The following is a 16,848-nucleotide window of genomic DNA, read 5'->3' on the forward strand; positions in this document are numbered from 1 at the left end:
GAGAGAGAGAGAGAGAGAGAGAAATGGGGTTTAACGTTTACTCGACACAAACTAGGTCATTTCGTGACTAACATATGGTTTAATTTTATTTCAATAATTCGCTTGCGCGTAGGGGTCTTTAGCAGTGGTAGGAAACCGGAGGACCCGGAGAAAACCCACGAGGTTGGACAGGCGACCTTACTCCTTATCACGTACAACCGGGGATTCGAAACCACGCCAGTCGACTCAATGACAGACTTTATGATACAGCGCGCACACGCTAACCATTCAGCCATCCAACCCCACTAATACAAAGAGATTCAAATTTATTTTTATGAATGTCGTAGTGAGATACTTAAATCTAGTAAGGTGTAAGTCCTACTGTTATTAGGCAGTTTGGTGTTTTAAAGCTGGAATGAAACTACGTGATACAATTTGAAAAATAACAAGTATTTTTGGCAGAATGCCAAGCGGAATTTTTTATATGAAAATAAATTCAAAACCGAACATGTTTATTTAAGTAGGTGACGCGCATGGATTTGATATAACACAAAACTACACGACAAAAACTGTGAAAAAAACATGTATTTTACTTTTAATAAAATATTGGAGACAATATGTTACCAACTGTTTATGTATAAAATACCAACACTTCTCTCACTACTCTATACAGTCGTTTTATTTAACTTATTACAAGTTAAGATAAATAACAATGTACGTTTTATGGCTTGTTGGTATCTTTGCGATCGTTGTATCTGTTTCTGGTCACGGGAAGCGGTGGACTGCACCAGGGCAACATCTAAAGGGTGTAAGCTGCCGAAAGGTTAAAGAGGCAAATTTGTGCCATTCTTGCTGCAAGGGTGAGATACTTTTTTTTTTAAGTTTATTAAAAGTATTTGAATTTTTATTGTTTGATTTGACAAATGTCACCATTTTCATCAGTAATTGCTACCTGGAGGTTCACTAAACCCCTTATCGGCCGGGAATAAAGTATTAAATTTCTCATTGAAATATACACAGCAATAGGAATAGGTGTACTTAATGCATTTCTTTGGTTTTTTTATGTTTTTGTTTGTTAAGCAGCAATTTGTAAATATTAAAATTCAAGAAAGTAATTGCATCCTTTTTGAAATCGATTAAAAATCCCGACGGCCTTTTAAAAACATGCTTGTTGTTTATCTTTGATTACAAATTACCCAGGGCAGCACCAATGTAATAAAATATATTCGACAAAACTTAACCAGGGCAGCGCTTAGCTAAATACGCGTTGTATAACTTTATAATCTACGGAAAAATCATATACACTTTTGTGGCAACCATTTATGTAGCATCCACTTACTTTGTAATTTATTATAATAAACCTGTTTTTATAATAAACATTTTTGTAATAACCATTTGAAAATAATTCTCTTAAGTTTTACAAACCATCGAGATTTCCGATCAACAAAATGACCAACTGTTTCGATATAATAGGATAACGTTAATATTGTGTAATTTTATCTTCACAAAAACGCGTATCACTACAAACATGTCAAATTTCTAAATGTTAGGTTCTGATTGCATTTGATAATGGTTCGGTTATAAACATACATTTAAAGTTTAGTCAAAATCCGATGGAAATTCTGACCTCTATAGTGTCCACAATCTGAAAACTTGATTTGTCGTAAAATTAGGGACTAGAATCCAGGAAGTTACGGTCCGATACATGCCAGTTTCTAAAGGAACCGAGATCTTTGGGAGATATAGACCTATTGTACTTTCGTCGAAATCTGATAAAAATTGTGAAGTACAGAGTGACGGCAATATAGAAATAGAATGATGAATAAACCGTTTGTTGAATAGAAATTGTAAAGTTATTTAAGATATACCTAGAAGATACATTATTTCACATTAATCATTATTATCAAACTATAAATGAAAACTTTGTTTAAGAATTCATGTTTATAAAAAAGAAATAGAATCAAACGGAACAATTACACTTGATGTATGAGCGATTAAGAAATTTTCATATAATTATGCATTATATAGAGAAAGGCAACTAGTTTAATATTGTACATGGACATAAATTAATTTAATGTTTCACATTAAGATTATGGCAAGAATTCAAAACATTACATAGAATCCCAAATAATAATTTATATGTATTATTAACACTGATATGTACTGTATGTAGTAGTTATTAGCACACTTTCCGAGGTGTATCGGTGAATATCAGGACAGTTTTGGTCGAGGGGCCCAGCCGAGGCGGAGCCGAGGCGGCTCCCGACCAAAACTGTCCTGATATTCACCGATACACCGAGGAAAGGTGCTAATAAGTTACTTACATCACATTTCTATCGGGTATTGTGAAGCAAAATGTGAAAAATAGTATTTATTATTGAGTCGTTTCAACCGAAAAGTGACACATACTTTCTGTTCTTTCATTATTTATCCCTTTCTGAGCCTCACGTTACAGTACTCTTTCTGTACATTTCTGATACACGGATACTTTTAAGCATGTATTGCAATTAAACAGGACAGTTTTATCAAAGGTTGCCAATGGCAACGAGTAGAAGTGGGATGTAAATATAGTTTGTCAGTTATAAAGACAGGGGAAATGACCTTGCATACAAACCACTAAGCCAACAAGGGTATAATGGATTAGGAAAACCAGTTTGTCGTTGGACTAATACTTTACCTTATTCCTATAATATTAATACATCTAATTGAATAGTGCGATTATGTTTTATGTTTCAGGCCCCTGTGATTAATATTATTTGTGAATATATTTTATGTTACAGACCCCTGTGAATCGGTTGAATGTCTAAACGGTGGTAAATGTGTGAGAGGTATATGTGAATGCACCTGTGGATATTCTGGACCAGATTGTGGCGGTAAAATTATAGATAATTAACAGTGCTGAAATACATCATATTAGTATATTTAATAAACGTGCCGTCACATTAGTATATTTATTAAAAGTGACCTCATATATGTAATAATATCAAATATAGTTTATATAAATTCGCTATCAAATGTATAAGGCGGGCATCGTATACACCGGTATCTTGGTAACATGCAAAAAGAGGAGAACATACTCACGAGCTCCATATACTCCAACGATAAATTCCTATATGTGATGTGGTATAGAGATGATTAATCAACAAACATTGATAGTACGGTGATGTTATTTTCGGTATTAACTGTGGGCACCCTTCCCCATTAAATGGCCACTTAATAGTAAATGCAGGACGACCACACTACACACAAACAATTACACAAGACGTTAACTATTGTATATTGTATATTTCTAGTTGATTCTTGTAACAACAGATGTTTGAACAATGCAACATGTAACAATGGTATATGTGATTGCCCTCCAATGTTTAGTGGAGAAGATTGTGTAACTAAGCTAGAACCCGGTATGTTTTTAATAATAATACTAATTAAATATACAACTACGCACTCTAAAGGGTGATGAGGGTTACGGAATTCACTGGAGAAAACATGCCAAATTAACTGTCGATCTCGTGGCAAAGAAAATTCATATGTTTTGAAATAAGTGAGGGTATCCAACCACGTCCCTTCATTGGTTTGTAATTGTGATAGTGAAATATATATTGTATCATCAGTTCTAAAATATGATCATAATTTAAATGTCTATCAGTACGAGTAATGGTCTGTACACTTTACTATAGGTTCCTGTTGAAAGTAGTGCACTTGTTTAACGTAAATGTTGTTTTTTATTTCAGTTGATCTGTGTGAGAATATCACATGTGTCAATAACAGCCAGTGTATCTCTGGTATTTGTAAATGTACCCCTGGTTACGTTGGAGATAATTGTGATGGTAAATGGTTTTTATTTGAAATTAGAGTCAATATCTGGTCATTGTAAAATTGGATACAGTTGTATATGGCCAGTTTAACGAATCGGGATACTTCCATTAAGTCTATGTGAAATAAAATCATGTTTATCTCGTATCTTGTTACTTCCAGTCAATTTATGTGAAATAACAGACTGTCCCCGTGACACAACACTTTGTGTACCAATCCTTGCACCTGGTGGATACACATGTAGTTGTGTTAGAAGAGATGAGTTCCCTTCAAGGAGTCCTTGCTCTGGTTAGTTAGAACTTAGATTACACCTGATGAATGCTGACAATATTATTTGTATATTTCTATTATATGAGATTGTTGAACGAAATACGGGTTTGTATTATGTTATTTTAACGACATAAAAAGAGAAAGAGGCGCGAATAATTTATTGCTTTGAAGCTAAATTAGAACAAATAAATTACTTAACGACCGACACCGGTAAAAAAGGCCTACTATACAACCAGATTATTAAAGTAACATGATAGTACTGAAATAAAGGTTTAGTTGTTCGCGGCAAGATCTTGTCTACGATATCACCTCAGGTGGAAGTGGACGTAAAACTCTAGAAACGAACGACGAACGAACGGCAAGATGAATGAGCGGGTTTCTTCTATATTTAAATGCATCGATAACAGTTTTAGACTAACATAAATGTATTTATATTTATTCTAGCAAGGTCAATCATTACAACAATAAAGACCTATGGCAACAATCTGAATGTTACAACCCCTATACCTGGAGTTCCTGATAAAAGCATCACCATTTCATTCATTGATGATTTTCAATTACATGCTCCCAATGATTACCTAGAGATTGAAGGCACACGGTACGTATACACCCCTCTCCAAAATATACCTACAACACCAACTACTCGTTGTATAGATTTAACTAAAAACATTAAACAAAAATCCGGTCTTCATAAGCGGATTTAAGGGGGGAGGGTTAAGCCCCCGCCCTCACATGCTACCAAATAAACGTCATAAGGTTCACAAAAAATAAAAAAAATGTCAGCAAAGCACTAACAATCATAATATGACATGAACTTTATATCAAACTGATTAAAGCTGCGAACGGCCAGATAACGATTGACAAACACAACTATATAGGCAATACGATCTATATTTTACTGTTATAGCGAGTATTGTGTGGTGGGATTGTGGATGTTGCCCTAGATTTGGAACCGACCCCCCCCCCCCTCAAAGCTTCTAGATCCGATATGACATTTTTATACATAAAAAGAAATGAAATGAATTGGGGTTTAACGTCCTATTCTTGTCCCAATTCGTATAGGTTGAATTTCAAAGAATTCAAAATATCAAATTTGGACTCGGTGAGATAGAAAGGTACTAGCATGGCGGAATTTGTTTGAAAATGGTCTTGTGGTTGATTCTAATACTGCCTTATTGTCGCTTTAAGACACCTGTATTTTAATACTTTTTGTTTGTGTAGATATTCTGGCTTTACGACTCCAGCGGACATCACGCTTTCACCTGGTACTGGTACCCAAGTACGCTTTGTTACCGACAACAGCGTAGGTTCTCGTGGTTACAGATTTACCTATCAATATATAGGTGAGTACTAAATAAAATTAATTACATCAACATTTTGTGTATTTAATGATTAAATATAAAATCAACCAAACGTTAATAGAAAAATGATTTATCATTTGTACTTTTGTTTGAGTACGCTAGCAGGCTAATGTTACTATAATGTTATCAATGACCTCACATTGAGTTGTGATAGATATCCCTTTGTATGGGTTGGAGATTTTCCACATGTATAAACTATTTGAATAAGATTGACGTTGCATGTATATTCTTGAACTTATCCTCTGGTTCAACATAGAAACGTCGGTGCTTATACGTTCCAATATAACACAGGATATATAATTCTCTCTCGTGTGTATACAAAAACAACGACCTATTGGAGGCAAAAGAAAGCTATTTTATTGAGAAGTACCACCAGAAACTTAATTCTAAATAAGAGAATAATTAAATTAAATAAAATAAAGACCGTGATGTGACTGAATATTTGTGTTCTGAAGGCTAAGAAATAACTACCCTTGCCTGTATAATAATGTTATCATTTAACTTTTACATAAATTGTTAATATCAGTTGTTGGTGTCTATTAACATGGAATCTTTTATATATTTTATATAGACACCGTATCAGATTCAAATCCTTGTAAAAACGGAGGAACGTTTAGTGCACAAGAGACCTGTAATTGTATGGCAGGTTTTGAGGGAACCAATTGTGAATGTGAGTTAAAACAATATAATATATTTCCAATGACTTTAATGGTTCACAATTCAAGTTTTAAGTTCAAAGCTCACATAGATTTTACCGAGATTAAACAATGCTAGTCGAATAGAAATCAACACAGGATTGGTCGATTTCGATAAAATTAATTCATTTGGATTGAACTTTGATCGATCTTTGTGATGCTTATAAGGCAATACCCACCCCACCTGCATCTGTCTGTGATGTTTCTGTTACTCATATATACTTATATATGTAATTGTTAGAGGAATGGAAAACATTTTAATAACATGATGTTATCCCATGATGTTATGTATTGAAATAATGTATTGATTAATATATTGACATAATGTATTGATACTATATATATTAACAAAACCTATTGATAATATATATTAACATATTGATACCATCATCTAATAAAATGATTTATTAATGTTAAAGTTCCACCAATAATAATACCACCTATTAATTACGCCGCCGCCAGTAGGGTATTGTTCACTCTACCTGGTTTTCCAGAGAAAGATCTTGTCCTTACGTTTGCTGATGAGTTTAGTATTGAAACTACGGATGGTAATTGTGATGATATTCTTAGAAACGAATGTATGGAAGATTATGTGGAGATAGAAGGAACAAAGTAGGAGAATTACTTTATATTAAACCCACTTTCCTTCATCTGCCTATATTAGTAAAGACACCATCTCTCGCTATATGCCCCAGTTCAATTCAACCTATATATGTTATACATCATTTAAACATTACAGGACAAATATAATAATAGTCTATAAAATGATCTATTCATATTCTTATTTAACCAAGAATAATACCCCACTTGGATTAAGAAATGACACCAGCCAGTCTATATTGCTAAATCATTTGGTGACTAAATTTAATCACATATCTATATATTCCATCATCACAATACTGAGTTTTATTACAGATATTGTGGAGGCGTGGCACCGGAACCTATTACAATACCAACAGGTAACGGAACAACAGTACGTTTTGTGAGTAATGAGGATGGACAGTGCCCGATAGGTTTTAAACTCACCTATGTCTATAGAGGTAAGTCAGCCAGGCAGTGTGCGAGATATCACATTATGTTCTTAACGTTAGAGACGTGTACACGGATCTAGTAATGGTTTCATTTTCGATATTTGAAATATTCCTAAGAGACAAAAACGAACCGAAGCTTAATCTTTCTTTTATTTTTCAGACCCATAGTCATTTTAAGATAAAACCAGAAATTATTGTTTGTGAATTTAATGGTATTATTTGATTGAAGGACATGTCACCAGAACAGTTGTGTTAACCAAGCAGAATTAATTCCTAGTTTTACAGAAATATAACAATTGGTTTATGATATTAATACAACAAACCAATAAATATCGTATATACCACTTTGTCTTCAATAGAGTCTTGTTTTTTTGTACGAAATCAGGCTCGAGTGTAACATATGTAGACAAATCCGTTAGGTTTGTTACCGATGCAAGTGTCCTGGTTTAAGTCACATGCTTATTGATGCCCCCCCCCCCCCGCGTGTAGTTTAGATCATCAGGTTTGCCACCGATGCAAGTGTCCTGGTTTCAGTCACATGCTTATCTAGGCCTTACCTCCTGTTTTGTCTACGGTGCACCGCTAATGATTAACACGACAATTGTGAAAAGAAATAAAACAAGATGTTAGTCCCGAGATGACATGTGTTGAGTCTCTTGACGCAAGTAAATTCAAGGTTAGTCAAGTACAGTATTAAGTAGACGTCACATGCACAGAACGAGATTTTCTTACACGTTTAATGATTTTAATGAATAAACGTACCAAGTATAACATCTATAAATCATAATTAGACTGGTTTGGGTTGGCCGAATGTTTCTTACCGGATTAAAGTTTAAATAGTGCTGATTTCACATTTGTACCCAACAAGTATCGTTTTTGAGTGTCATTTGACTCCATGGAATTCCTTTTCGCCCCCTCTACCCTACCCCCTTACACGCTAGACTCTCAATTGCGATTGACCTTTTTGGCAAATATATTCGGAAATAACTGGCCTTGATATTAGACTAGAGGGAAGACTGATCACCATGACCGATAACTACTGACCTTGCCCTTGTAGATTGATCGCGTAAATTATTAATTTCCGTCCTAGTCCGGACTTTTTTCCGTATGCAAATGATGTTCGTCGTATATTCTATATAAGGTATGTGTTCTAATATGGTAAGCTCTGAAATGACATTAAATTAAATGGGAGTAAAGTCCTGCTGTGCTGCTCCTATACAGGGCTAATGAAGACGGGTATACGCCATACAGTGTGCTGTGAGGGAAATTTTGTCCGGGCAGTGGAACTATCGCCTACTCTTATATCGAATTCCAACAGCCAAGGGATCTTTTACGTACATCCGAAGGAGTAGACATCTGTTCATGCCATTCCCTCGGAAAATGCTAAGCTCTATTATGCATTTCTCTATAATGCAAAATACAAAATGGAAAAGTATAACGTGCAAAATAACTATTATACGGTATTTTGTATTATTGAAAAGTGTATTCTCTATTTTAACACTGTGACATTGGTATTTTGAACTGCTGACATGTGCAGTTTGCACGGAGAACATTGAAATAATAATTATTGACAACGTTATTTTGAACAAAAGGTACAGTTTTATGGATATACAATTATTGAATTTAATACTTAGCCACGTTTCAACGAGGATACTCTCATCTTTATCAAGTAAATGATACAGATATGTGAATAGTAGGCAAATATATACAGAATATGCAACAAAATAACAATCAAATACAATTAAAACTTAACACCTTTGATTAGGGGGCCATTTACAACTAAACTTACACTGTGGAAACTCTTATAGGGATTCCATTGGGAATAATGGCACTGTCTCAGCATCGCATTACAAATGTCAAATTGTTGCAAAATCTAATATATTTGCCGTGTGATTTCACACTCTGATTCTTCCATAGGTCTTTACCAACGTCTTCGCCGTCACATATCTGTTTTACCAATGCAAATAGTGCCTGAAAAATGGCAAAAGTAAATTTTAAATCACAAACATTAATACTTATTCTGATTGTAACACCGGGTTCTTGTGAAAAATAGTTACACATTGGTGTGCACATAAAAGACCCTTGACAATTTGAATTTGAAATAAGAGTAGATCATCGTGCCGTTGTCAGTGCCGCCGGTGGTTTGAGGGGCAAAGCCGGGGCAAAGTCCAAGGTTAAGGGGGCAAAGGCACGAGCTGTAACTAGGGGTTGGGGGCCTCCCCCACAAATTTTTGAAAAACAGGCTGTCGTAAATGCAGCCTGGCAGTATTTCAGGCACTGAACGGACTTGCGAACCTCGACGAAACCCACTCACGAGCGCCAAAGTAGGGAGTATCATACGGCCTGTCATTGAGTCAGCTGGCGTGGTTTCGAATCCCCGGTTGTACGTGACAAGGAGTAGGGTCGCCTGTCCATCTTCGTGGGTTTCTCCGGGTCCTCCGGTTAAACCATATGTTAGTCCCGAAATGACCTAGTTTGTGTCGAGTGGACGTTAAACCCATTTCTCACTGTCTCTCTCTCCTTACGGAGGACCTCCCGCAGAAAATTTTGAAAAATAGACTGCCGGAAATGCTGTCTGACAGTATTCAGTCAGTCACCGATCGTCGAGATAAATAGATCCGACCAGAGAACAAAGTCAAGTGTCAAACGAACGGACTTGCGAACCCCAGGGGAGCGCCAAAGTAGGGAGTCCTTGTGAGGGGTATTATGGACCTCCCCAAGAAAATTTTGAAAAATAGACTGTTGAAAATGCTGTCTGACAGTATTCAGGCACCGATTGTAGAGATAAATAGAGCTGATCAGATGCAGTCTGTCGCCTGATCACTAGTCTAAATTTACACTGAACAAATAAAGAAGTTGGATTATACATTGTCTTAATTTAAAAATTACATGAATAGAAGTTAGAAATTACATGAATAGAAGTTAAAAATTACATGAACAGAAGTTAGAAGTTAGACGAAAGCACGTTAGAATTTTGAATCTAATATACCGCCATATTTCCATGGTGCAGAGCAGAGGTCCAGACGAGGAACACACATCTGGGCAAACGTTGCATCATATCATTCACCCTGACCTATGCAGACCTTCCCAGTGCCAAAGACCTCTACCAACAAGCGAATTATTGAAATAAAATTGAACCATATGTTAGTCACGTCATATAGAAAGAATTTCTCTAAAGCCGCGTGGTCCATAAAGACAATACATTAATCAATCCTCGGCTGCCATATAAATAAGAAAACGGGAAGTTAAATAGATATGTAACCGATATATAGCGTCACTGGAGTCTCGTATGTAAAAAATCCAAGCTAAACAGCTACATCGACCGTGGGAGCCACGCTAAACCGCTAGACTGACCGCAGGAGCCACGCCAAACCGCTACACCGACCCCGGGAGCCCCGGTAAACCGCTAAACCGACCGTGGGAGCCTAGTTAAACCGCTACACCGACCACAGGTGCACCGGTAAACCGCTTAATCGACCGTGGGGGCCTAGGTAAACCGCTACACCGACCACGGGTGCACCGGTAAACCGCTATAACGACCGTGGGGAGCATTGCTAAACCGCTACACTCACCGCAGGAGCCAAGCCAAATCGCTACACCGACTACGGGAGCCAAGGCAAACCGTTACAACGACCGTGGGAATCTCGCTAAATCGCTACACCGACCACAGGAGCCACCCTGTTACTTAATATGCAGATTTCATTAGTAAACAAAACATACAGTAATGTTTCTAGTTCAGCCTAGACCTGCTTTCTTTACAAGTGATAGCATTTATTGTTAATAGTAACTTTATCTTAAGATAAAATGTCTTATTCAAGAACACTAGGACTAAATCTATAATCATACTAAATCTATAAGAAATACTGCAATTCGATTGGCTGACCAGTAAAATAAAATTTTGCATATAAAATTTCGATTTTATCTTAGTTTAAGTTTTCGTGAATAAGGGCCCAGAACTATGGTGGCTGTTAGCGGCCATTCAAATGAATCTAAATCGTCGCCTTGTGAAGAAGGCGACAAGTCGACAAGTCGACGAAATCAACCCGCCGACTTGTCGACTTGTCGCCTTCTTCACAAGGCGACGATTTAGATTTATCTGAATGGCCGCTAACAGCCACCATACAGAACTCTAAAAATGTCATATACTGTGATGAAAATGATGAAATGATAAAAATGGACAAGTTGTTAAGGAAATCAGCTAGAAATCATACGCCGTTTCGGTATGACGGTACAAATGAATGAGCAATCGACCTGGGGAAGTGAGTAGCAGTCATCAGTTTCACAACATAATAGTCTCGGTAACTTAGGAAGACACAGAACTTTGGTTTCAATAATTTTTTCGTTTGGCTAGTCTAAGGGACATAACTCTTGTTTTGTAGGGTATGTGTGGTTTAATGGTCGAGAGCGAGACATTAGGCCACAGATCACTAATGTTTTCCCCCATTGACTTTAATGTTAATTCTCGTCTCTTAGACCGGCTTGAATTTTTCCCAAATTTTCGTTGGGTAGAACGCTTTCTACCATAGATGGAGCAACATGTGGCAACCTCTTGCCAAAATCACGTATGAGGTTCACCATGGAAAACTTGAGATACACAGGCTGGAAGTAGAGACACGTAAACATGCAATTTTTCACCCTACATTTCAACCTAACCAACCTCTCAACTCTTGTATCCTTCCGCCTCAAAATCATGAATATTCACCCCAGCCTGAGAGAATATATATTTTCAAACCCTTTTCTTCAATTCTACATCAAAAAGTCAACAAAAATCGCCATGCAAAAGGGGGAAAAGGAAAAGGGAGAGAAAGACTAAAAATAACTTTCGGGGTGACGGCGTAGAAATATTTGGTGAGCTAGGTCCATTAAGTAATGTATTGAAACAACACGAGGGACGTAGTCACGAGATGTTGTTTTAATATATTACACAATGTCTTAAGCTCGAGACCATTAAACAGCTTAAAATACAGACACTCGTACGCGCTTTGCAATGAAATACGTCACGCGGCCCAAAATTTCAACTAGTATGAATAATTTTAAATAATGGTACGCCAACATCAAAGAATGACGTCACATCTGACATGACGTCAGATCCTTGTGCAGTAAAGACAAGTAAAACGAAATTTTGATCTATAAAAAACGAAACAGATTGCACTGGCATCTGGAAGAGTTGTTATATAATCGAAAGAATAACAAAACGAAACGAAATATAGATCTGGCCCTCCAGACAAGGGGGAACCACGCCGGAAAATCGTGATGAACTTTCTCGGCCAATGCAGGGATCAAAAACCCAACCTCCAGGCTAGCGAGCTAGCGTCTTACCTACTTAGCCACAGTGACCCTCATGAACGATAACATTTACCTACCCAGTAGTTGAAAATCTACATAAATTAAAGATTACGGTCTTCATTTGGTACATTGTATCTCAATGGTTTAGTTTGTAATGTGAGCGGAGTTATTTTGCATGGGCAGTGGCAATAGTACCTATTATACTCAGAACTGCAACGACTTAGAGTTTTTACACGCTAATGCCAAAATGAACGCACGTGGACTTCGGTTCGTCGTTCAAAATGGGAACCGATATTGCAAAGTCCCGAACGTTTTTCTCGGTTCAGCCTCGGGAAATTCCAGTCGCGAAACCAGTGTCCCACTGGCCGCTTACCATGACCAAGGGTTTTTACACGCGCATGCCAAATAGAACGGATTTTGTTTTTACAACAACAGTCAATATATTTTAATCTAGCCTCGAATTTGTCACGAAGGCTAGTAGTGAATGTTTTAAAAATACAATTTTGATGAAAAATATTGAAGAATAAGTGGAATCATTTCGGAATTAGTAAGTAAATATTTCAACATATTATGGGTATTGCTATTTGTGCCAATAACACCCCGCTGAAATGAAATGAAACGAAATGAAGTGGCCAGGAACTTCCTACTGTTCTGCTCCTATGCTGGACTACTGAAGACGGGCATACGCCATGCAATTTGCTATGAGCGAAATTTTGCCAGTGCAGCGGCACTATGGCCTACTCTTGTATCGAATTCCATCTGCCAGGAGATCTTGTACTTGCACGATAATGTATACACGGGGCTTCGTTTTTTGTCACATCTGAACGACTAGACAGCTGTCCTTGTCAGACCCTCCCGTCCCTCCGTCCTGCATCACTGACAAGGGGGAACCACGACGGAAAATCTGGATGAACTTTCTCGGCCAATGCAGGGATCGAACACCCGACCTCCAGGCTAGCGAGCCAGCGTCTTACCCACTTAGCCACCGTGACCCCCTCTAATTTGATAGTCCTGCATCACTGACAAGGGAAAAACGAGAGAGAGAGAGCGAGAAAATGGGGTTTAACGTCCACTCGACACAAACTAGATCATTTCGGGACTAACATATTGTTTCATTTTATTTCAATAATTCGCTTGCGCGTAAGGATCTTTAGCAGTGGGAGGAAACCGGAGGACCCGGAGAAAACCCACGAGGTTGGACATGGATTCGAAACCACGCCAGTTAACTCAATGACAGGCCTCATGATACAGCGCGCACGTGCTAACCATTCAGCCACCCCACCCCCCCTGCAGGCTAGCGAGTTAGCAACTTATCCACTTGGCCACCGTGGCTCCAACACTCCGCTGACCTATTTCCATCAATGCAAGATCTTAGTAAAAAATAAACCCGCTCCAAACAGGATAAAACATTTAATCTCGAGTGTAAAGGTTTATTTAGTCTCCCTGAATAGAGGGGGATTGGATGGCTAAATGGTTAGCACGTGCGCGCTGTACCATAAAGTCTGTCATTGAGTCAACTGGCGTGGTTTCGAATCCCCGGTTGTACGTGGCAAGGAGTAGGGTCGCCTGTCCAACCTCGTGGGTTTTCTCCGGGTTCTCCGGTTTCCTCCCACTGCTAAAGACCCCTACGCGCAAGCGAATAAATAAAATTAAACCATGTGTTAGTCCCGAAATGACCTAGTTTGTGTCGAGTGGACGTTAAACCCCATTTCTCTCTCTCTTTCTCTCTCCCTGAATAGCTGGAGAATAGGCATTTCAAGATTTAGGTTAGGCAAACGACCTTGTCTGGTACCGCCGAACTACCAGTCCATGTGTCTTGTAGCACTGAATGCTCTACATATTTTATAAGTGCATGTTAACTTTAGCTATATTCAATGTCAAAGCAGATTAGACCTAATCAATGAGTGTTCTTATCTTGTACTATATATTCAGAGATATTGTTCGCAGTCTTACAAGACCATTTAGTTCGAGCGAAACATGATGTTGGTTTTTGTTTTGTTACTTGTGACATTAGCTTCACCAGTAACTTCAACTTCAAAGAAAGGTATTGCGTTGTGTGGTGCAGCGTTTAAATGTGGTGATACTCATGCCCTCAGTGACACAACATGGTGGTAAGTTATTATTGTTTCTTTTTTTACAGGATAACTTTTAAAAAACAAATGGTTTGAATACAAAGGTGTTCTAATATCCTCTCATAACCTAGCAACATAAACAATGGTATTAAGACCATCGTGCTCTTGGGGGCGGGGGCGGGGAGGGGTGGGATGCGTTATTGTTTCCCTCCATTTTAGTTGTTTTTCTCGTGGTATGCTGCTCACTTTTCCTTATTTTTATTTTTTTCTTCTAAAATTTTGACAGTTAGTTTCCCTGGTTATCTGATCTAATCTTTTATTTCTCTCTTTATATCTCCTCGCTAAGCTTGTACTATATCACGTGACATTTTAAACATCGTGTTATCTGACATCATCCCGCTTGCAACCTAATCAATCCAATCTAGGGAAATGAAATGAAATGAAATGAAATGGGGTTTAACGTCCTACTGTTTTGCTCCGAAGTGGGCTAATGAAGACGGGCATACGCCATACAGTGTGCTATGAGGGAAATTTTGCCCGGACAGCGGCACTACGGCCTACTCTTATATCGAATTCCAACTGTCAAGGGATCTTTTACGTGCACGCCAATGTGTACACGGGACCTCGGTTTTTCGTCCCATCCGAACGACTAGACAGCTGTCCTTGTCAGCCCCTCCGTCCTGCATCACTGACAAGGGAGAACCACGCCGGAAAATCTGGATGAACTTTCTCGGCCAATGCAGGGATTGAACACCCGACCTCCAGGCTAGCGAGCCAGCGCCTTACCCACTTAGCCACCGTGATCCCCCCAATCTAGGGAGAGAGAGAGATGGGGTTTAACGTCCACTCGACACAAACTAGGTCATTTCGGGACTAACATATGGTTTAATTTTATTTCAATAATTGGCTTGCGCATAGGGGTCTTTAGCAGTGGGAGGAAACCGGAGGACCCGGAGAAAACCCACGAGGTTGGACAGGCGACCCTACTCCTTGTCACGTACAACCGGGGATTCGAAACCACGCCAGTCGTGTCAATGACAGACTTTATGATACAGCGCACGCATGCTAACCATTCAGCCCCCCCCCCCCGGTCAGATGAAAGTTCTCGCTATAACAGTTAACAATTAATAGATAATGAAAACAGAATATGCCGATTAGAGATTCAGTTTTAGGCTAGCCTTTGGGAGTCGATTATGGTCTTGATACGTTAATTAGTGTCTAATTAATAATTAAGATAATATTTAAGCCTAAAAGAAAGACCTGCAATTGGAAGATTTAGCTCTTGCATAATGTATGTTTGAGTTAAATTTGGCGCCAGGGATGCAGGACGGAGGGTCTGACAAGGACAGCTGTCTAGTCGTTCGTGTGGGACGAAAAACCGAGGTCCCGTGTGCACATTGGTGTGCACTTAAAAGATCCCTTGATAGTTGGAATTCGATATAAGAGTAGGCCGTAGTTGCGCTATCCGGACAAAATTCCCCCCATAGCACACATGTTTGGCGTAATCCCATCTTCATGAGTCCATTTCGGAGCGGAACAGTAGGACGTTAAACCCCATTTCATTTCATTCCATTTCCATTCCAAACCTGTGTGTTATAATAGTTCTAATCTCCATTGATCCGTTGAAAAAGTAAATAATTTTATTTTCGTATCTATGAGTATGACAACTTATGAAGAGTAAAACGGAATGGAAATTTATTTTGAATTCCGTAGCCATGTTAAGCAACAGGGACGATTATGTCCTAAATGAAGCATTCAGGGATAAAATAAGGGCGTTCGGTGGCCGAATGTTTAACGCGTGCACTTTGCATCATAAGGTCTGTCATTGGGTCAGGTGGCGTGGTTTCGATTCACCGCTTGTACGTGACAAGGATTAGGGTCGCCTGTCTATCCTCGTTGGTTTTCTCCGGGTTGTCTGGTTTCCTCCAACTGCTAAAGACCCCTACGCCAGACGTTTTCTTTGCGTAATATATCCAAGTATATACATTGACATAGCCCCGCCTATATTTCAAACCGAATTGTACAACGGCTGTTATTCTATTTACGTAAAACAAAAAGCTCCCCGGGAAATGGAGTGGTGCAGAAAAAGTGAACGTGTAAATAAAATAACCCAGGTGTATCCCTATCTTCATTAGCCACTTAATCCAGAAAAGCAATATGATATGAAATGAAAAGGAGTTTAACGATCTTCTGTTCTGTCCCGACTGGGCTAATGAAGATGGGCATACGACATATATTGTTGTATGATGGAAAGTTTGTCCTAACAGCGACGCTACAGCTTACTCTTATGTCAAATTCCAACTGTCATGGGATCTTTTACGTTGACGCCAATGTGTATACA

At 38.4% G+C, this 16,848-nt stretch overlaps 1 protein-coding gene across 1 annotated transcript; it reads left to right on the top strand.

Moving 5' to 3' along the window:
- The first annotated feature begins 656 nt into the window (after positions 1–656).
- On the top strand, positions 657–7,413 carry LOC126815209 (fibropellin-1). The gene is made up of 11 exons (XM_050540768.1): positions 657–839; positions 2,760–2,852; positions 3,273–3,380; positions 3,711–3,806; positions 3,955–4,080; positions 4,507–4,660; positions 5,284–5,405; positions 5,995–6,093; positions 6,538–6,730; positions 7,034–7,158; positions 7,310–7,413. The coding sequence occupies exons 1-11, from the start codon at positions 692–694 to the stop codon at positions 7,315–7,317; spliced, it is 1,272 nt and encodes a 423-aa protein (XP_050396725.1). The 5' UTR covers positions 657–691; the 3' UTR covers positions 7,318–7,413.
- The last annotated feature ends 9,435 nt before the right edge of the window (positions 7,414–16,848 follow it).

The sequence above is a fragment of the Patella vulgata genome, chromosome 3 (genome assembly GCF_932274485.2).
Source record: "Patella vulgata chromosome 3, xgPatVulg1.2, whole genome shotgun sequence".
Lineage (NCBI taxonomy): Eukaryota > Metazoa > Mollusca > Gastropoda > Patellidae > Patella > Patella vulgata.

Excerpts from the sequence above, each read along its gene's own strand:
- LOC126815209 (XM_050540768.1), top strand. The coding sequence starts at position 692 with ATGTACGTTTTATGGCTTGTTGGTATCTTTGCGATCGTTGTATCTGTT. Across the intron at positions 4,661-5,283 it reads CTAGAGATTGAAGGCACACG|ATATTCTGGCTTTACGACTC; the intron begins GTACGTATACAC and ends TTGTTTGTGTAG. Across the intron at positions 6,731-7,033 it reads GTGGAGATAGAAGGAACAAA|ATATTGTGGAGGCGTGGCAC; the intron begins GTAGGAGAATTA and ends GTTTTATTACAG.